This window comes from Saccostrea cucullata, unplaced genomic scaffold (assembly GCF_032062105.1).
Source record: "Saccostrea cucullata isolate Sc308-1 unplaced genomic scaffold, CSIRO_AGI_Scuc_v1 ctg133, whole genome shotgun sequence".
In the NCBI taxonomy this organism is placed as follows: domain Eukaryota; kingdom Metazoa; phylum Mollusca; class Bivalvia; order Ostreida; family Ostreidae; genus Saccostrea; species Saccostrea cuccullata.
In genome coordinates this window covers 640371-663959 of record NW_026935574.1, presented here as the reverse complement: position 1 = coordinate 663959, position 23589 = coordinate 640371, and the positions used below count along the sequence as shown (strand labels likewise).

The following is a 23589-nucleotide window of genomic DNA, read 5'->3' as shown; positions in this document are numbered from 1 at the left end:
CTGGCAATTTGTCTGAAAAACGTTAGTCAGTATTTGACTTAATGATAGTTTGCATTTGCTGACATGGTCACTTATCGGCCATAAAACTTACGAAATGATAACTTTAAACGAGACTGTTGATATTCTTGTTTCATCAACTTATTTGTCGAAGGGGTACCTTGTTTTAGAAAGTGTTCATATGTAGATTATTCTCGCGTATTGAATAAACTTAGAGAGATAAAAAGCCCATATGCATGTGATGAAGGTATATGCTAGATAAGTAAATGAAGTTGACGATGGAAAAGTTAAAATCATCACGTTTATCATAGAGCTTAGTTGCTATATTGCTATTTATGTTTTTATAAGGTATCTGAATATGAAATAGATGTTTCAGACTCTTGGATTTCTTTAATTTCAAGCTTACCGATCGACAAAAAATGTAAATAAATATTGTTAACAATAATTAAAATTAACAGTACGTCGTCGAAATATTTAAATATCGAGTTGAAGACCACAGCAAGTATTTTCTTCTTTTCACGTATAAGATTTTGAACAAATTTGAATACAAAAAAATAGATCTGCTTACACATGTATATAATTATAACGAGTCGCCATCGATACCAATGGGATTTCCAATAGATTGTTTGAAGACATGGTCTTTAAATACCCACAGGTTTGACAACCAGAAATGCAAGTATCTTTTAATCTAATATCATCTTCATAGTACTTGTGTGTACAATCAGAAAGCGTTTTTCTCCATGTATTTCATTTCTATAATATCAAAAAGCCTAAGCTTAAATTTATCTCGTGAAACGGTTGTATATATAGTTGAAAGTTGTACGTTTTTATAATGTATTTTGGTGATTCTTTTATTTTAAATTTTCCAAAAGTTCCTAGGAAGTTTTAAGTATCCACTTTTGATTTACCCCACTTCTCGAATATAATGTTGCATGATATTCCTTGAGTTTCACTACTTCTGATATCTTAGTGAGGAGTTAAAAGAGTCTGAATAGAACATTTACTGGACCCCGATATGTATTTTTGTTTGCAAGGTTGAAATAAATGTCTTTTGTCGTGATTTTTTAATTAGGAAAAATGCTGAAAATTGTATCATGTACGCAGAAATCCTTCACATAAGAATTGCTCTCTCAACAGTACAGATCTGTTTCTCATTAATTATCAGGTTTAAAAAGGTCGTAGCTTTTTTGACAATGGTATAATTTTTTCAGACTTTACAAACCCTTTATCAGCTGACACTCGATAAGACATTAAATCTTTGACTCACGTTCCCTTTGATCTCCTTGGTAACAGGAAACCAAGGCGGTGATTGGTTTCTTATCAGAAAGTCTGTAATATCACACAATGTTGCATGGAAATAAGTGGGTGTATAATAAAAAGAATAAAAAACCAAAGATTCCTGGCTTCCGAAGATAATACGAAAGTTATCGATATTTTACACAATATATGCAAATTCAAATTATCTTCAAAAATAATGGGAAAATTTTCAGATATTTTGCCATTGAAGATGGTGATATCCCTAATTTATTTTAACTTTCTATTTCATTCTGATCTATGATAAGCAATATCTTGACACTTGACACTTGATTTCTCATTTACTGGGATCTAAAGGTGTATTGTTATTTCATATGAGAAATCAGGCGGGAGGCTGGGAGAAGTAGAAGCATTCCCCATTGACCGGTGATTATCACCGTGAGCCCTAGGTGTTGATCTGGTAGGCGAAACTTTCTAGTAAATTCAGTTTAAAAGCAAACGTTTTTTGAGGTATGAAACAAGTCAGCTAAAATACGACTCAGTGATAATATATATTTAACGACAATGTGTTTATAACGATACGATTTACGATACGCTGACTTTAAATGAGGCCTTTGAAATCCCTGGATCATCAACTTATCCGTGATTAGCTTGTTTTTGCTCTCAAACTCTTTCTTACTCAAAGCAAGCTCTTTAAGAGGACCAAGAAAACAACAGAAAAGTTGACATAATTACGTATATTTTTTTTTACAATATGTAAACCAAAATCACAGAGCTTACAAGAAAGAACACAATGATATACACTATACAAAACATCAATTGTTACATTTACGTGAATAGATTTTTCTCTGATTTACATTTTTGACCAACCCTGTAGATGGATGTCCTCATGGACCGGTGTAAATTCCTTCACTGTCTTTATTGTCAATTAAAGGTTTGTCATGTCGCACCGAGTTGATGACCTCCTCAGTCGGGTTACTAGCATGTCTCCTCAAGGAATCAAGGGCAACTGCGCTAGCCTTACTCCCTTGTTCCGAAGATGTGCACTGGAACTTGAAGACCTCCTTAAATCTGTATCGGAAGTCATTACTGATAAATGCATACAGAAACGGATTAATCATACTGTTAACAAATGTTAAGACTGTACATATATGGAGTATTACTATCGTTACAATGTTGTACAAACTCATCACCACAAGTACTATCTGAAAAATCCAGTAAGGTAACCAGCAGATCACATAGGACAAAATGATGGCAAACACCAGGAACGTCACTTTTCTGTGATTTTTGCGTTGTTCCTTTGATTTCTTTCGATTGGCTGGTCCAGCACGTTTTACGTGAACAATAATACATGTATAAAATGTGGAGATAAAACAGAGTGGAACTGCAAATCCTAGAACAAATATATAAATGACATAAATCGGAACAGCCTTTACATCCCAATCTACATAGCAGGAAAACTTTCCTTCCAAGAATGGATGAGGCGTTCTTCTTGAAAACAAAATGATGGGCATGGAGAGAAGTAATGATAGCGTCCATATCACGACAATCAAGAATACGGCTTTCAATGGCTGACGATGTTTCTGAGATAAATCCGGTTTACATACAGCAATATAACGGTCCACGCTTAAACTCGTCAATGTCAAAACGCTGGAAAATGACGTTATAGCAAGCGTGGTGAAGAAAATCTTACACAAAACTTCTCCAAACACCCAATGTTTAACAATTGTGGTGGTGGTGATCATAGCGATATGCAATAGAAATATCAAATCCGAGATTGCCAAGTTGAAGATGTACATATTAGTCACTGTTCTCATCTTCGGTGATTTTAAAATTACGTAGATAACCAAGATGTTTCCCAGCAACCCACATAAACCAATTAAAATATATATCACAACCAAGACACGGCTTTCTGTTTCACTGGTGTCACCGATAAACTCGTTTTGCGTTGTGTTGTTCAAGAAAGCCATGATTTTAAAAAATCAGAAATAGTTCCTCTGAGAAAAGTTTGAAAAGAAAAGTCCCAGTATAATTACCAAAATTATTTCTAAAACTTCCTTTGTAACTTAATGAAAGAGCAAAGATTTAGACCAGAACTAGCGTTAGTCGATCGACTCTCTGTATTTATACAGCCTTTCAATTGCAGGTCGTGAGGAGTTCCATTGAATTCGCTCAATGCATTCTCGATATCACTACAGCAACATATTGCTTTAATGAGAAAAGAACATCTTGTTTCAGAAGTTTTAACGTTTTTAATAGACTTTGGGTTTTCTTTTTTATTTGTTTAAAGTCTTTGAAATTGATGTCGCAAAACATGCACGAAACAGATATCATGTTTAATGCTTCGTTTTTCAGCGTGTCATAAATTCCAATGTAATGGAGCTTATTCTGTTGTTTTTATGTTTAGCAGCGACTCTGACGTCTAGGAAAACACAGAAGAATTTTATTCCAGTTCTGCCCATTTTTATCATCACGTTTAAACAATTACAGTGTCTTAATTACAGTTTGAGCATTTGCAAAAAAAAAAAAAAAAAAAAAAAAGTAAACACTATTGCTTCTTCAGAATAATTAGCTTAAGTTTAAATTTGTTACTATGTTGAATACTTTATTGCTTTTTTTATAATTATTGATTTTTTTTCAGTAAAACGTTTCTTTGACACGTTTTAAGGAACAGGAGGAACTAAATGTTTATGTTTTTAGTGGCGTTAGCACAAAGAATATGCATGTAAGGGAACAAATCAAAATAAAGTGCAATATTTGTAAAAGGTGAGTATAGAACATTGATCGATCTCAAAGACTCCTTCAGGAAGATGAAACAGGAAGCCCTGGAAAATCCATGAAATGTCATCAAGGTCGAGATGCTTGGATTATTTCAAATTAAAATTAAAAATTCTCATCGTTCTTGAAAAAAATATATATTTAGCAGAATTCTCCGCGTTCAGAAACTTACACAAGAGGAAAAATGGCTGATCAATTCTTATGTCCTGAGAAGTTTGAGTATGCATTGTGGCAACACACTTTGAAAAAATTACGCACATTGAAAATTTTTTTTCAAAGTGCGTTAAAACTGGGACAAAATCAACGCACTTCGAACATTTTTTTTCAAAGTGCGTTAAATTTGGGACACACTCAACGCACTTTGAAAAAATATTTCAAAGTGCGTTAAGAGTGTACATAAACATTTTTTTTACATTGGGACATATAACGCACTTTGAAAAAAATATGTATAAAACAAAAATCTCTATACTTAGATTTTAGTAATTGAGAGAATCAACTTTTATTTATTATATCATGTATATCTTTCGAAAAACATTTTAATTTACATGTATTCATTTAACCTCATTGGGAACAAGGAGAAGGCGAGAAGAAGGTCTCTCAGTCCAACTCTTTTTTTTTTTTATATACATTGTACATAGTAGCAAATTGAAAGTGGACACCCCCCTCAAAGGCAAGCCCCGATTTTCAATGCTTATACATGTATATCTTTGCAAAACTTTTGAGTTCCTAAGAACCCCCTCCCCCCTTCCCGGTACCAATGCTTATGTTACACCCAATTGTATGTATTTGCATAACTGGTATGACGTTGAAAACTTTCAATAAATTTTAGTTTACATATGAAATGCATGCAAACTGCAAAACTTAAGTAAAACATTTAAGAGAGATAGAATTTTCAAAGTATGGAAAAATCAAAATCGCTCACTTTCACATCCTGAAGTGACCTCATCACCAAAGAGTTATCAAACAGGTTCAATTATTCATCATACCCAAGATTTGCAAGAACATTGACCAAGCCATGCATATTTTTTCAAAGTGCGATAATATGGTCGATATTAACGCACTTTGAAAAGAAAATTTATTTTTTGAAAGTGCGTTGATTTGGTCCCAAATTTAACGCACTTTGAAAATTTTTTTCAAAGTGCGTAATTTTTCAAAGTGCGTTGTAACAATGCATGTATTCAATATTTTGTAATGTTAAAAAGAACAAGCTGTGTCCCGTTATTGATTGCTGGAGAAGTCAGATTCTAGTTATTTTGGGGGACTGCATCCGTCTCTATGATTTAATCAGTTCACTAAAATATGTTTCCTTGTTGCAAAATGTTCTATGTGTCGACAGAAACTTCTTAATCACTGGCTCGCGCAATTTTCCCCATATAATTTTAAAAGATAAAGAAATGCCAGAACGTTGAAGAACTAGTAATTAACAACTGTTAAAAAATGGGCATTGGTCTTCCTGTCTGCTGAGTACCAATCCTTATAATTATAGGACTCATTTTAAAGAAAATATGGCTACTCTATATATGAATGTAATTATTTCCTACAAATTATGTTTTTAATGTTATTTTTTTTTCCTGGCTTAAATCAATTCTTTGAATACCTAATCATAGGGAAACTTGAAACTTACTATCAGTCTAATTTTTTCCATCTTACAATAACATGTTACCCTTGATTTAATTTTTCTGCCGTTTGCCAAAATATTCAAATCAACCGATTTAAGTGAACTGTAGAGACGAATATACAGGTTGGTTAAAAATGTATCCTGAATTTGGGAATGAATTAAAGTTGATTGACCAATGATGGAAAGTGGAGAAATTCCTCCCAACAATAGGCAAAAAATCTTGCACATAACATGTAAATTGCACCTCTTTTGCATTACGAAATCTGTAACGTTATGGTCAAAGACTCATATATAAAACCATGTCGCTACAGTTCTGTGGCTAAAGTTTTACATGTATTTGCTACCAAGGTGTTTTGGAGGTTCGTGTTTGCTCTGCTCTTATTTCTTGTATTGTTTAATGGACTTTTGAGCTTGAATGCTTTTTCGTGATCTCCAAATATCTCATATACCAATTAATTAATAGGGATTAGGACCGGAGAAGAGCTATAGCCAATAAGAGTAACATTTTTTGCATGTTTCGCTGTTCGTGATTGTTATTTGTTCTCTCACATGTCATTCATCAATACATATTTTTCGAATGCCATTCCTGATGTAAGCTGACAATTAAAGTACGAAGACTGTCGGCGCTTTTTTAAAGATGCACGAGATATGGCTTGCATTAAAGCATATAGTAGTCATTATAGAAATAATAATCCTCGCGAACTCATCAGGAAAATAGATATAATATCAATGAAGAAGGCACTAAAGAGAAGATAAAGGGTGAAAAAGATAGCATTCTTCCATCTTTTGATGATTAAAAAATATGGAATCTGCATCAAAAATCGCTGAATTATTTGCAAGGAGTGCTACCAATGATATATATTTACTCTTTACAAAAATACAAACATATATAGCCGAATTCAGAAATTCTCCACTAAGCCTGTCTTTCAAATATCTCCCAAAATTTGTATTTTTAACGTTGTTTTCAACTACTAGTTTTATGACTTAAACGTGAAAGAAATTTGAAAAAAGGGGTCTTAGGCCTTTTGCTTCACAACAATCCCAAAGTGTTACGTCTTGTTGGGTAGAAAGAATGATACAATAATTTACAAATCTCCAGAAGCTTTTAACTGTTGGAGGAGAAAACTTCAGATAGCCTGTACTAGGTCATATGCCAGTATTATAGAAGAGGTGTAAATCAGATTTGTATTCTGAAAAACTCAAAAGGAAAACTATAACTTATTTTTAGAAAATTTCATGTCTATTGAATAAAATTTGCTATTTCAAATATCTCCCAAAATTTGTATTTTTAAGGTTGTTTTCAACTACTAGTTTTATGACTTAAACGTGAAAAAAAAATTGAAAAAAAGGGGTCTTAGGCCTTTTGCTTCACAACAATCCCAAAGTGTTACGTCTTGTTGAGTAGAAAGAATGATACAATAATTTACAAATGGACAGAGAATAAATGCAAAATAAAGACCACACGGCGGGCGTGACGGTCGGCAAGGGTGCTTACCCCTTCATGGCACCTGATCCCACCACTGATGTTTTGGAGGTCCGTATTTGCTCTGCTCCTATTTTGTATTGTTTAAATGACTTCTGAGCTCATATATAATTTATGTGAAAAAGTCAATGATATTTTGTGTTGATAGCCTGTCCGCTTCTCAAATAAGAATAGGGGTCTGCCTAGCACACCAAACTCTATTTAGAACATGGTCATGCCATGTACCACCTGGTATGATGAGTTAAATGTGAAAGAACAAAGACTGGTCACAAACCTGCAGAGGATTAAATCAACAAAAGTGTTATCTCCACATATTTCATCCATAGATTCTTTATCTTTAAAATTTGCAAAATTACATCTAGAAAAAAAACTCAGCATACAGAAATAACACAATATTTCAAAAATCATGTTTTTACAGTTAGCTTCAGAACTGTAGCTCTCTATTTGAGAAAATCAGGACAGATAAAGTAGAGAGCTACAGATCCAAGTGTTGTAAAATCCTTCGATTTACGCCATTTTTTTTTGTCGCTGGCTTCGGGTATTATTTCTTGTATTTTATGCTATCCTCCGCATTAAGAATAGTATCCTATTATAAAACATATTTTACTCCTATTCCTGATATTTTATTTGCCCTTCAACGGTCTTAAACACCCTTTTATGGTTTAAAAAATTCCGATTCCAACGTTAACGTCCGTGTTTGGGTCGTTTAGCTGCAGAACTGCATGTAGGTCTCTGCTTTAGAAAATTTGGACAGATAAGGTATCTGTCCTTGTTTTCTGAAACAGAGACCCATAGTTTTGTAGCTACTCTTTATTCTAATAATGACTATTTTAACTTGCAAAGAAATGCCATCCCTTTCAATAAGAAATTCAGTAACATTATCTCTCCATAACTTTGATTCCAATTTTTGTTTCCACAAAAAGTAATTTGTTTTCATCGTTTGCTTGCATAAAATGAAGTTATTCCTACAAGCAATTAAAGGAAACAAGACAAATATTACAAAGAGATGCACATATTATGTTTACTCTTTTTAATGCATAAAAGTATACTTAAATGGCTTGAAGATTCAATACAACTTCGACTAATTTCATTTGATATAGATTTTTTTCTTAATGTTATATCAATTTACAGGAGAAAATCATCATTGCGTTTTAAGATACATGTACGTTATTGCATGATTGAAATCTCCTTTTGCAGTATTCAATATCATAAGTCGGAATTCCATCTTGAAATCAAATTACGGCCGAAAAATAAACGCCACTTTTACACTGTTTGGAAATTAATTGTCGGATTAATATGATAATGTTCACTCTGAAAATGCGAGTAAAATTTATATCGAGTCCTTATGATAAATATCTCAGTGATATAGTCTGTCCCATCTTTGTCAGCTCCATGATAAATGTCTTCCTGATAGTGACTGTCTCATCTGATACAATTTGTCTTTATTCTATATGTTAATATGATAAATGTCTGACTGATTCTGCCTGTCTCATCCCTGTTGGGTTTAATGTCTCTCTGAAACTTTCTATAACATTCTTGTCAAAACTTTAGGATAATCTATCCCTGATACTACCTTCCCAATCATTTTCAGGTCTGTATGATACATTTCTCTATGATAAAGATTTATCTAATGGACCTGACTGGGATGGAGCAGACTGCAGTCTGTCTATTCCCTGTCAGGTCCATTTGATAAATGTCCTTCTGTTCTTTTAACAACTTCTTAAACAAGACGAGCAATTGACGATCAAGTTGATGGCACAAGGATATCACAGTTTCGATTGAAATAAATATTTTGCAAGTCCTTTGATCGATACATAGACCTTGACAGAAAACACAAAGTATCTGTCTGATGTTGAGCATACTATGTACTAGTCCATTATTTACACACTGAATAGTTGACCTTTTTTTTTCGTTTTTCAAATCGTGTCAAGCAGCACAAGGCGAGTGTGACCGGTCGGCAGGGATGCTTGCTGTTCCATGGCACCTGATCCCAGAGCTCCGTGTTTGCTCTTCTCCTTATTTGTATTCTTTGAATTGACTACTGAGCTTGAAAACTGTTCGTTGTCTCCATATATTTCAATTTATCCGTTGCTTGTCTTCAAAAACGAGTTTTGTTTTTTACCTCCCATGCGAGAGATTTTCACTCACCGGTCAAATCTTTATTCGGCATAGTAAACCATGGATGATTGAGGAATTTCTCATATTTTTGTCCAAATTCCTACGTTGCTTTTAATTAAAGGCCTGTGACTTTCAGTTCCAAATTTAACGTCTTAGATGTGACGCCGCAGAGGGATTGACTACAATCAAACCCAGTACTTCCCGATCAGGAAGCAAATGTTATGATGTAGTACACATTTGGAATCAATTTTAAGGTCAGACAAATTATCTCTGGAAATAATATCAACTCTCTCATGAACTTGACAGCAATGGGAGAGAAATTTACATCGCTTCTTTCCATAGATTTTATATCCGTACCTTTCTGGTTTGTTTTAAGTTGTAAACGTTTCCCAAAATTCGTTCGAAAATTATACAAATATGGAGTGTTTTTGATAAGTTCAAATTACCAAAATTTCAAATGCCTTTCTATTTGTTTTATTATTTTAAAGTTTAAAGTCAATTTAACTTTAGAAACCTGATGTTTAAGTTCAAATTTTGTTAATATTTTTAATTTGAACGTAATAAAATACACATGTATATCATGTACGTATTACCTTTTTTTTGGTTCAGATGCGCCAAATGTGGCTTTAATTTTAATAAAAATTCGTATAAATATTCCATATATATATATTACGAAAATTCTAGAAACATGTCCTCAAAGCATTAAATCCTCTCTAATTTGTAAATTAATTACCGTGTATCCTTACTATAATCCGACGATAGCAGCCTATCGATTTCGAGTTTGTTCTAATGCATTTGGGATCAAAAACTAACAAACGGTTGTTATAAGCCATACTTATATTTAGCAGATTAATTAAAGCCTTCAGTTAAACTAGCTGATCATAAAATGTGAATACAAAGCACATACCCTCCGGTCACATGGGACATATGCCAGACTGCTCTGTAAAATAATTATACTTTGAGGAATATAGCAGTATATTCTGACAAAAATTTAGCTTTTCAGCCTCGACCCGAAACTCGTTAATTGTTACTGGAGATGATTTTTAACCGCTCATAATTGTTACAAAATTAATGAAATGTCGCAATATTTATTGTGTGTCAAAACAGGAGTTCGAGCAACACTTCAAACATTTTTTTTATTATTAAATGAGAAAATTTTGGCACGTGTCATTCGGTAAAAAAAAAAAAAGTAAAACTCGAACGTTACCAATCAGAGACTTTTTGAGTCTATAAATGGCTACATATCTTTTTTTAAAAGAGGCATATATTAGACATGGTTTGCATTGAAAGCAAACTTGAGATCTCATTATTAGATTCATTATATTGAGGAACTCATAAAAAAGGGGGAATAAAAGATTTATTATCAATGAAATATTACACTTATGATAAAATAAAGGGTAATAAGAAAAACGTCATGTTCTCTTCATCCTTTGATGTAAAAAAAAAATCCATAGCATCTGCAGCAAAAATCTAACTTTCTATTGAATGTTGTTGTTCAATATAAGTAAGGGGTTGCTAAAGCTGGTAATATTTCTGAAACAACTAGTGTTTTACTGTCCCCTTTGTGTCGTGTGGTACAAAACATCAAAAAGAAGAGGATGTTGTTAATGAAGAGAGTTTGTAGGTTTAGTGGACTAGCATTCACATATCAAAGAAGGGTTGGATATTTGCTAGAAGTAAGCACAGGATTAAGCGTAGAAAAGTGTTGTTTCATTCCTAGCCCTAACAGCTCCTTCCATCTGACGAATTCCTTTCCATTTTCAATATTTTGTGAATCGATAGCTGACTGTTGTACCGTTTTAGAATTATCGCTAGTTTTACAACTCTTTGATAGCAAACATCTGTAAAAAGCAATTTTTTTAAGCATTCATTTGAACATTAGCAATCGACCGGAAGTATACAAAGAAAATGTCATGTTGATTAAGTTATTTATATAGCATATAGCTTACGGAAGAAGTGATGAATATGAGAAGATGACGAACAGTATTCAAGCTCAAAAGCTCATTCAAACAATTCTAATCAGGAGCATGCAGAGCAAAAAGGGACATCTAAAACATCCTAGGTAAAATCAGGTGCCATGGAGGAGTGAGCATCCCCTGCCGACCGGTAACCTCCGTGGTATGCTCCTTTCATGATCGGACAAACAGGAAAATACGTAGACAATTCATTGTGTAAATAATGGCTTAAAAATTAGTATAAATTGTATTTGCTTATAGAGTCGTTGTACCCACAACAGAACTTACAAAATGATGACTTTAAACGTTTTTGTTTCATCAACATGTTTGCCAGTAATTTACTGAGCTTTTGAAATCGTTCATACGTAGACCATACTCTTGAAACCGAATCAACTGAGAGACATATACCCGTATAAAGGTGATCAGGATGTATTGCTATATAAGTAAGAGAGGTAGTTGAAATCATTTAGGGGATGAAGCTTATTATAACTTATGTTATACGATATAACATAACTTGGACGCTTTATAAACCGTGAAGTAGCGATTACGCCAGGCGATGGACAAATATGAAGAAGAAGACGTGTCAACATCAACACTTTGTCAGAAAGGATTAAATGTATAAGATCTATGTTACAGTCTCGAATTAAAAGATTGAGGGCAGTATGAAAATCATCTATCCTTTTTTTTTTAAACAATCCAGAAGTGAAAATAGAATTAGATAGATAATCAGTACGTACTGGTCCCTGCTGACAATGCATTGTCTTCGTTTGTAAGGCTCATCGTATAAATTGTATTTGAGACGAACTTTGATTTAATTCTTCATGTGGTAATTCAACTTGCACTCATAATTCCCTTTCTAAGGAAGAAATTCTTCAAAATCATATTTCAGTTTTGAATATTCTTATATATCCTTAAGAACCAGATTTCGAAACTTCAAAAAATCCTTGCAAACGGCGGATGTGACCGGTCAGAAGGGGATGCTCACTCCTCCATGCCACCTGATCCTATCTCTGATGTTTTAGGGGTCCAAGTTTGCTCTTCTCCTATTTTGTATTGTTTTATGGACTTTGATAATGAATACTGTTCGTTATCTCCACATCCTTCATAAAGCGGGATCCAGTAAATGTTCAACCAAGCCTCTTTCTTTAATTACTCCTCATTAAGATATTAACAGTAGTGAAGGAGAAACTTTGTACTGTGCAACAATATATTCAAGAAGTTGCGTATATCAGATGTGGATACTTAAAAATTCCAAGGAATACGACTTTTTGAAATCATTGACAGCTGCTTTTCAATAAAAATGGAACTTATAAATTTATTTACCTTGTCATTGGTCATTTGCAAAATTATTTTGCTAAAAAACATTCTGATTGTACACAGAGGTACTCTGAAGTTGACATCAAAAAGATGCTTGAGTTTCTGATTGACAATATCTATTTTGTTATTGGAGACCAGGTCTTTCAACAATCTATATTGGAATTCCAGTGGGTACCAATAGCGTCCCGTTATTAGCAAACCTATTTGTTTTATTCATATGACGCAGAATTTGTCCAGAAATCTTATAAGTGAAAAGAAGAAAACACTTGCTGTGGCCTTCAACTCGACATTTAGATAGGTAAATTGACGACATCTGTCAATTAACAATGGTAACTTCCATTCTTTTGTCGATACGATATATCCCGTTGAGCTTGCGATAAAAGATACTACAAAGCCTGACACGTCACACATCTGTTTCATATTTGAATATTTTACTTGAAAAAGACGTTAATGGTAATCTAACAACCAAGCTCTATGATAAACGTAATGACTTAAACTCTACAATCGTCATTCCCTTACTTAAGCAGCAAAATACCTTCATCATCTGCCGACGGAGTTTATATATATCTTAGTTGATTCGATACGCAAAAGCATGCTGTGCGTATGAACAATTTCTAAAACGAGGTAAATTATTGACAAACAAACAAACAGACAAACAAAGTTGGTGAAACAAGAATATCAACAGTCTTGTTTAAAGTCATCATTTCGTAAGTTCTATGGTCGATACAATGATCTCGTCAGCAAATACAATCTATCTTTGAGTCAAATGCTGACTGGCGTTATTCATACTAATTGAATCCATTATTATTTATACACGGAATTGATGACGGATTTTTCCGTTATTTCCCGAACATGACAAGGAGCACACGGCGGGTGTGACCGGTGGCAGGAGATGCTCACTCCTCCATGGCATCTGATCCCACCTCTGATGTTTTGGAGGTCCGTGTTTGCTCTGCTCCTATTTTGTATTGTTTTATGGACTTTTGATCTTGAATAGGCCTACTGTTCGTTATCTCCATATGTTTCATGTGTCAGATTCTGTGGTATTTTTTATTTAAAGCTCACTGGGATATCTCGTGTCGACATATGAATTGAAAAAAAAATTATTGTCAATTGATAGTACCGTTATGAAAAAAGAAACAGGTTTGCTAATAATGGAGCGCAATTAATACCCGGAAGTCAACGGAAAACGAAAAATACTTTTAAAACATCTCCCAACCCACCGTGAAACAAAAATTCCTTTTTACGGGTAATATGGACTGTCATTTCACAAATTCATACCAAAGATTTTGTGTTTCATGGGGGGGGGGGGCATGTTTATAGACAAAAAGCAACAAAAATGCTTATTTTTTCAACAATTTCCAAGTGCTTAACAACTGACCCGAAACATTGCATTTTACTAACATAATTATATGCTTAATTTTATATGCATAAAACATAAGAAAATATTCAAGAAACATTTATTCATATCCAAGACTATTTCAGAACATGGTGATGCTTTATAGCCTGAATTCAGCAGAAAATATCGTCTAATCCCCCACACACCCACACAACCTTATTTTAAGAGCTGGAAATAGGGATATTTTACTACTCATATCACTGGCATTAAAATAATTAATCAACTAGAGGTACTGTGAGCAATGAGCTCACTAAATGATACCCCGCCTCCCATAATGTCCATGTGTTGCTATATATTGTTTTACGTACAAAGTGTAAAGAGGAATAACTCGTCCTATCAAATGTTATCCAGAAGCTTCTATGTGACGTCATAGGTAAACATATAATGGCAATGTCCATGTTTTGCTATGGGAAACCTAAAATACGTGTCGAATAAAAAAGTAAAATAGGAGGTGCACAATGGCAATATGTAATAAAGATTCTGTGAAAGTTTCATTAAATTTCACTCAGTAGTATAAGAGGAGTTGCGGATAAGAGATAAAGCGTAACAGACGGACGGACGGCTGGACGTACAGACGGACGGAAATCCCGATCACTATATACCCTCCCACTTTTCAAGCGGGGGGTATAATTACAATTGAACTGTTCTTTGTATAAAAACAAAAATTTTATGGCCAAATTGACATCAATCTTGAATAAAATGGTTGTAAAATGTAGGCGGGAATAGTTCTTCGCCCAGTCATTGTCATATTTACGAAATTCTACTGTGTTCTCTGAATAAGCATTCACCGTTTTTAAATTTGCCCACCTGTGATAAGGGCGAAAGGGGGCGAAAATAAAACGACGTCGAAAAATTTCCTGTTAATAATTGTCCCCCGCTTGAAAAGTGGGGGATATTAATTTGGGTTTGTCCGTCCGTCCGTCTTTCTGTCTGTCTGTAACGCTTTCGTTTCCACACGATATCTCGAGAACCCTTTGAGCTTTTGCAATGAAATTTAGCACAGCAACTCCCTATGGACTAAAGAAGACCACTATTGATTTTGAGGTCAAAAGGTTACAGGTCAAGGTCATAAATAAGCAAATTCTGTCTGTTATAATACTTTCGTTTCCACGCGATATCTCTAGAACCATTTGAGCGATTGCAATGAAAATTTACATAACAACTCCCTGTGGCCTAATGAAGACCCCTATTGATTTTGAGGTCGAAAGGTCAAAGTTCAAGGTCGTAGATTTATATATTCTCTGTGTGTAACACTATCATTTCCGGGCGATATTTCAAGAAGATTTTGAGCTTATGCAATGTAATTTTATAACAAAACTCCCTAGGACCTCTCTCACCCCGCTCAAAGTGCCCCGCCCCGTTTGTTTTATTAGTATTTATAGTATTACATGTCGCTATTTTTAGCACAGGGGCATGAGGAGAGTTATTGCGTATAAAACAGGTTCTCGGCGGACTTTATGTTCTTATTACATCTATTAGAACTGTTTAATGTAGGCTAAATAAATCAAACACCATGATGGATTGTGTAAAATTTTGAAAATACCGAACATGAATATATACATGTATGTGACTTCAGTTCTGCATATCCTTCACTACATGTAAAGCGATTCCATGGTCTAGTGGTATGTCTCTCGCTTCGCATATGACAGGTTCCGGGATCGAATCTCGATCGATCCTTTTTTTTTTTTTAAAATACTTTTCTTTTTTTTTTTTTTACTAAATGATAGTATTCAGCATGTGAAATGAAAAATTTATGAGGTTATAAAATTCATCATTACAGTGTGATAAATATTCCATATAAAAAGAATCTTCTATACACATAATAAAGAATAAGCAATCAAATCTTTATATGCATAATTGACATACATGTATTTTATTTGCTTCAGTATACATGTATACATTTAATAATTCTACAAATTCAGTCAGGGGGATCCGACTTTTTCCCTAAGCGGGGGACACGAATTCTCTGAATTAGCTTGTTCCATTTGTATTGAAAAAGCAACTGTTATTGAAGTCAAATAGCCTGCACTTAAATTAATTATTAGAAGGATTGTATACAGAGTCAAAAGTGCAATTTTGGGCCTTCTTCCACATGTTTCTTATATTTAAGTTATGTTTTGACAACTTTTACAAGCATATTTTACATACATGTATGACAAATGCAGGAAGACGGAGTTCAGGTCAGGCAAACTTGACCTCGCAATTGAGCACCTGACAGTAATTTCTATTGATTTCCAGGTTTAATATTAAAGTAGATGCATTAAACAAGTAGTTGCAATTTCTTGATAAAGAAGTTTTAAGGATATAAATATTGCGAGTTGCAGCATTACTAACATTTCTAATATTTTCTTTCTCTTGAATACATATAATTGAGAATATTGACTTTTATAAAAGTTTTTCAAACGTCAAAGTGAAGGTAATTGTATTTTTTGAAATTGGGAGACAAAGTGCTTAATCAAATTCCCATCTCTCATGCAGAGATGCCATAATGATTGTACTTGACAGACAAACAGATGGACAAATGGCTGACAATAATTTGTTTCTGTTTTACAAGCGAGGCAAAATTGAACCTGGAAAATATCTTTCACAAACGTTAACAACACTGTTTCTATAATTTTATTCTGGTAAATAGTTCAGAATACTGTACTGTCTTCATCGAAAGTCTAAATCAAAAGAGATTTCTTACAATAAACTTATAATGTAAGAGATCTTATTTTTTTTAATCCATGTTTTTCTTCGATAAGAAATATTCAGTGGCAAATCTAGCAATAATTGTCAAAAGCTTAGATCCCCGTTTTGAATCACACATTACAAACGTGAGTTGCGAGATGTTTGCCTACAAAAAATGAATCAATTCAATATAAAGCTATATGGAAGCAGACAAAGCAAACATTAACAAGTGGAAACGCAAACATTTATCTTTATTTTGTACATAATGTAGAATAAAGTTGTCTGGACGAATAGAATTTTTGCATATTCAATACAAATATGTTCAATTCAATTAGCAATACATCATTTCTTCGTGTAATTACAAATCGCGAAGGTAAAGCATCATTGTTGGTTGAGATGAATTTGCGCAGTTAAAATTTCTCTGGTATATCCCATCAACTATCCAACCTTCATACAAAACTTCAAACAATACATGCATGATCACAGTTCAAACCAAAGATTGCAAAAACAAGCTAATTCAGAGAATTTGTGTCCCCCGCTTAAGAAAGAATTTAAGTAAAACATGCGCAGTTCGGGGGAGGGAGGGGGGAGAGTTGGATCCCCCTCACTGAATTTGTAGAATTATTAAATGTATACATGCATGTATACTGAAGCAAATAAAATATACCATTATGGGTATAAAGATTTAATTGCTTATTCTTTATTACGTGAATAGAAGATTCTTTTTATATGGAATATTTATAACACTGTAATGATGATCTTATGAGTTTGTACAAGCCAGACCTCCTAAATTTTTCATTTCGCGTGCTGAATACTATTATTTAGTAAAAAAAAAAAAAAAAATGTCCGTCTGGGATTCGAACTCGGGACCTCCCGCAATGGAAGCGAGAAACATACCACTAGACCACGGAATCGCTTCACATTGAGTCAAGTATATGCAGAAATGAAGTCACATACATGTATACATTCTTCATCTTCGGTATTGTCAAAATTTTACACAATTCATGGTGTTTGATTTATTTAGCATTTATTAAACAGCTCTAATAGATGTAATACATGTAAGAACATAAAGTCCGCCGAGAACCTGTTTTATACGCAATAACTCCCCTCATGCCCCTGTGCTAAAAATAGCAACATGTAATACTATAAATACTAATAAAACAAACGGGGCGGGGCATTTGTAGAGGGGTGAGAGAGGTCCTAGGGAGTTTTGGTATAAAATTACATTGAAAAGTTAAAATCTTCTTGAAATATCGCACCAAAAATGATAGTGTTACACACAGACAGAATGTGTAAATTTACGACCTTGAACTTTGACCTTTTGACCTCAAAATCAATAGGGGTCTTTATTAGGCCACTGGAAGTTGTTATGTAAAATTTCATTGCAATAGATCAAAATGCTTCTAGAGATATCGTGTGGAAACGAAAGTATTATAACAGACAAAATTTGCTTATTTATGACCTTGACCTTTGACCTTTAGACCTCAAAATCGATATGGTTCTTCTTTAGTCCATAGGGAGTTGCTATGCTACATTTCATTGCAAAAGCTCAAAGGGTTCTCGAGATATCGTGTGGAAACGAAAGCGTTACAGACAGACAGAAAGACGTCCGGACGGACGGACAAACCCAAATTAATTTCCCCCACTTTTCAAGCGGGGGACAAAAACCATACTCACTTTAAAGTTATCTATAAAAATGCGTCATTTCTTCTTTCTATACTGGCGTCAAAGAAAAAAACATAGGTAATCATAGATTACAGAGCTCACCTCAACGAATGTTGTCTTTAAGTAAGGCAAATTAAGTCACACAATTAACCAACAAAAAGTGTACATCCAAAAATGCAAAATTTATGCAATTTTGATACTTTGGTATAGACCTATATAAAAACTTAAAACTAGTTCTTCATCATGAAAATGTAATTAAAATCCAGCATCTGAAGCAAGATTGAGAGTTTTCATCCCTGGATGCATCATTTGTACAACTTTGGTTTATATAAGCCTTATAGTTTCTTGGTGATAGACCTGCACCCATAACTTGATACGGTCTATTATCTGGAAAATGTATGTCAATTCAGTGTGTAGCAAGTCCATTAGTGTGCATCCTAAGATTATCATCCATATATTTGTAAAACATAGAGCTCAGAGTTACTTGGAAATGAAACCTGTATAAAAAACTGACCTTTTTACTAATCCGGAAAATGTAGGTCAGATTCAGCTTCTGAAGCCAGCCTAGTAGAATGCACCCTTAGATGTATAATCCATGCAAGTTTGGTCATTATAGGGCTCAAAGTTACTTGGAAATGAATCCTGCACCATAAACTTTAACCTGTTTACTTGTCCAGAAATTGTAGGTCAGATTCAGCATAAAGCAAGTCTGGTAGTATGCATCCTGAGATGTACCATCCAGGCAAGTTTAGTCATTATAGGGTTCATAGTACCTTGGAAATGAAACCTGCACCAAAAATTTTAACCTGTTCACTCAACCGGAAAATGTAGGTCAGATTACACACAGAAGCAAGTCTGGTAGTATGCATTTAAGATGTACCATCCATGCAAGTTTGGTCATTATATGTCTCATAAAACTTGGAAATGAAACCTGCACCAAAAACTTTAACCTGTTCACTCAACCGGAAAATGTAGGTCAAATTCAGCATTGCAAGTCTAGTAGAATGCATCCTAAGATATACCATCCATGCAAGTTTGGTCATTATAGGGCTCATAATTTGAAATGAAACCTGCACCAAAAACTTTAACCTGTTCACTCAACCGGAAAATGTAGGTCAGATTCAGCATCCGAAGCAAGTCTGGTAGTATGCATCCTAAGATGTACCATCCATGTAAGTTTGGTCAACATAGGGCTTATAGTTACTCGGAAATGAGACCTATACCAAACGAAAGCGTGCACCAAAAATGTTAACCTGCACCAAAAACATTAACCTGGTCATTCCTTTGCTGAAATTGCAGCATCTGAAACTTTGACTGGTACAATGAAACACATTAGAAACATCTTCCATGCATGTCTAATGAATATAGGACATAGAAGTACTTAAAAAGAAAACTGCTCAAAAAAACTTAACCTTAACCCGGGACGCCGACGCTATTACATAAGCTCCCCCCAACTTCGTTGAGGTGAGCTAATGAAGCATCCTGAAGATGCACTTTCTAATGACATGTGAAGTATGAGATATCAAGAAATATCTTCTAATGAAACATGACTGTGAAGTATTCTGTGGTCAATAAAAAGTACAATATGCTGTTGGGACAAACACTGATGATACTCTTGCAAACAATTGTCATACTCTAAATTGTTTACTATTTTTTTGTTGTTGACCCAAACAAACATGGCGATTGTGAGTAGTCAACAGGGATGCTCCTCTATGGCCCCTGATCCTACTCCTGATGTTTCAGAGGTCACTGTTTGCTACATGTACTCTATATCTTTATTTTTTTTTCAATGGACAGCTTACTGTTCATTGTCTTCATATTTCATTCTAGAACTCTTATTTCTAAACAAGCTTCCACATAAGTTTCAGTTTTTCTGGCTCAGTGGTTCTTGAGAAGAAGTTATTAAAGTTTTTTCCTATAGATTTCAATGTAAAACTTGCATTCCCTATTGTGGCCCTGTCCTACCCCAGGGGGTCATGATTTTGAAGAATTTAGAATCTGCACTACCCCAGGATGCTTCCACATAAGTTTCAGCTTTTCTGGCCCAGTGGTTCTTGAGAAGACGATTTTTTAATGACCCCACTCTATTTTTGACTTTTCTTGATTATCTCCCCTTGGAGGGGGACTTGGCCATTTATTTTACTTTAACAATTTAAAATTCCCTTCACCCAAGGAGGCTTTCTACCAAGTTTGGTTTAAATGGGCCCACTGGTTCTTAAGAAAAAGTCGAAAATGTGAAAAGTTTACAGACAGACGGACGGACAGACAACGGGTGATCAGAAAAGCTCACTTGAGTGAGCTAAAATATTACAAAAAAGGGGCATTCTGACTGAGCTATCAAGACTGTTCTACAGAAATAATACATCTCTGTCAGAGAGAGAACTTAAAGCCTCAGTACTGGAGTAACAGGAGGAGGGAACTGTGTGAGGATCTATATCAGTAAAAGGAGGAGGGAACTGTGTGAGGATCTATATCGGTAACAGGAGGAAGGAACTGTGTGAGGATCTATATCAGTAACAGGAGGAGGGAAATGTGTGAGGATCTATATCAGTTAACAGAAGGAGGGAACTGTGTGAGGATCTATATCAGTAACAGGAGGAGGGAACTGTGTGAGGATCTATATCAGTAACATAGGCAGAGCAGAGAGAAAACTTAAAGCCTCAGTACTGGAGTTAACAGGAGGAAGGAATTGTGTGAGGATCTATATCAGTAACATAATACTGGAGTAACAGGAGGAACATAGGCAGAGCAGAGAGAGAACTTAAAGCCTCAGTACTGGAGTAACAGGAGGAAGGAACTGTGTGAGGATCTATACAGTAACATAGGCAGAGCAGAGAGAAAACTTAAAGCCTCAGTACTGGAGTAACAGGAGGAAGGAACTGTGTGAGGATCTATATCAGTAACATAATACTGGAGTAACAGGAGGAAGGAACTGTGTGAGGATCTATATCAGTAACATAATACTGGAGTAACAGGAGGAAGGAACTGTGTGAGGATCTATATCAGTAACAGGAGGAAGGAACTGTGTGAGGATCTATATCATCAGTAACAGGAGGAAGGAACTGTGTGGGGATCTATATCAGTAACAGGAGGAAGGAACTGTGTGAGGATCTATATCAGTAACATAATACTGGAGTAACAGGAGGAGGGAACTGTGTGAGGATCTATATCAGTAACAGGAGGAGGGAACTGTGTGAGGATCTATATCAGTTAACAGGAGGAGGGAACTGTGTGAGGATCTATATCAGTAACAGGAGGAGGGAACTGTGTGAGGATCTATATCAGTAACAGGAGGAGGGAACTGTGTGAGGATCTATATCAGTAACATAGGCAGAGCAGAGAGAAAACTTAAAGCCTCAGTACTGGAGTTAACAGGAGGAAGGAATTGTGTGAGGATCTATATCAGTAACATAATACTGGAGTAACAGGAGGAACATAGGCAGAGCAGAGAGAGAACTTAAAGCCTCAGTACTGGAGTAACAGGAGGAAGGAACTGTGTGAGGATCTATATCAGTAACAGGAGGAAGGAACTGTGTGAGGATCTATATCATCAGTAACAGGAGGAAGGAACTGTGTGGGGATCTATATCAGTAACAGGAGGAAGGAACTGTGTGAGGATCTATATCAGTAACATAATACTGGAGTAACAGGAGGAGGGAACTGTGTGAGGATCTATATCAGTAACAGGAGGAGGGAACTGTGTGAGGATCTATATCAGTTAACAGGAGGAGGGAACTGTGTGAGGATCTATATCAGTAACAGGAGGAGGGAACTGTGTGAGGATCTATATCAGTAACATAGGCAGAGCAGAGAGAGAACTTAAAGCCTCAGTACTGGAGTAACAGGAGGAAGGAATTGTGTGAGGATCTATATCAGTAACATAATACTGGAGTAACGGTAGGAACATAGGCAGAGCAGAGAGAAAACTTAAAGCATCAGCACTGGAGTAACAGGAGGAAGGAACTGTGTGAGGATCTATATCAGTAACATAATACTGGAGTAACGGTAGGAACATAGGCAGAGCAGAGAGAAAACTTAAAGCATCAGCACTGGAGTAACAGGAGGAAGGAACTGTGTGAGGATCTATATCAGTAACAGGAGGAAGGAACTGTGTGAGGATCTATATCGGTAACAGGAGGAAGGAACTGTGTGAGGATCTATATCAGTAACAGGAGGAGGGAAATGTGTGAGGATCTATATCAGTTAACAGGAGGAGGGAACTGTGTGAGGATCTATATCAGTAACAGGAGGAGGGAACTGTGTGAGGATCTATATCGGCAACAGGAGGACAACTGTGTGAGGATCTATATCAGTAACAGGAGAGGGAAATGTGTGAGGATCTATATCAGTTAACAGGAGGAGGGAACTGTGTGAGGATCTATATCAGTAACAGGAGGAGGGAACTGTGTGAGGATCTATATCAGTAACATAGGCAGAGCAGAGAGAAAACTTAAAGCCTCAGTACTGGAGTTAACAGGAGGAAGGAATTGTGTGAGGATCTATATCAGTAACATAATACTGGAGTAACAGGAGGAACATAGGCAGAGCAGAGAGAGAACTTAAAGCCTCAGTACTGGAGTAACAGGAGGAAGGAACTGTGTGAGGATCTATATCAGTAACATAATACTGGAGTAACGGTAGGAACATAGGCAGAGCAGAGAGAAAACTTAAAGCATCAGCACTGGAGTAACTGTGTGAGGATCTATATCAGTTAACAGGAGGAGGGAACTGTGTGAGGATCTATATCAGTAACAGGAGGAAGGAACTGTGTGAGGATCTATATCATCAGTAACAGGAGGAAGGAACTGTGTGAGGATCTATATCGGTAACAGGAGGAAGGAACTGTGTGAGGATCTATATCAGTAACATAATACTGGAGTAACAGGAGGAGGGAACTGTGTGAGGATCTGTATCAGTAACAGGAGGAAGGAACTGTGTGAGGATCTATATCAGTAACAGGAGGAAGGAACTGTGTGAGGATCTATATCAGTTAACAGGAGGAAGGAACTGTGTGGGGATCTATATCAGTAACAGGAGGAAGGAACTGTGTGAGGATCTATATCAGTAACATAATACTGGAGTAACAGGAGGAGGGAACTGTGTGAGGATCCATATCAGTAACAGGAGGAGGGAACTGTGTGAGGATCCATATCAGTAACAGGAGGAGGGAACTGTGTGAGGATCCATATCAGTAACAGGAGGAGGGAACTGTGTGAGGATCTATATCAGTAACATAGGCAGAGCAGAGAGAAAACTTAAAGCATCAGTACTGGAGTAACAGGAGGAAGGAATTGTGTGAGGATCTATATCAGTAACATAATACTGGAGTAACGGT

At 35.4% G+C, this 23589-nt stretch overlaps 1 protein-coding gene across 1 annotated transcript; it reads right to left on the bottom strand.

Annotated features, from left to right (window-relative positions):
- Positions 1–1973: 1973 nt before the first annotated feature.
- On the bottom strand, positions 1974–3417 carry LOC134243333 (somatostatin receptor type 2-like). The gene has a single exon (XM_062725597.1). The coding sequence runs from the start codon at positions 3219–3221 to the stop codon at positions 2139–2141; it is 1083 nt and encodes a 360-aa protein (XP_062581581.1). The 5' UTR covers positions 3222–3417; the 3' UTR covers positions 1974–2138.
- Positions 3418–23589: the final 20172 nt, after the last annotated feature.

What these genes read in the sequence shown, in the direction of transcription:
- LOC134243333 (XM_062725597.1), bottom strand. Translation starts at nt 3,221, where the DNA reads ATGGCTTTCTTGAACAACACAACGCAAAACGAGTTTATCGGTGACACC.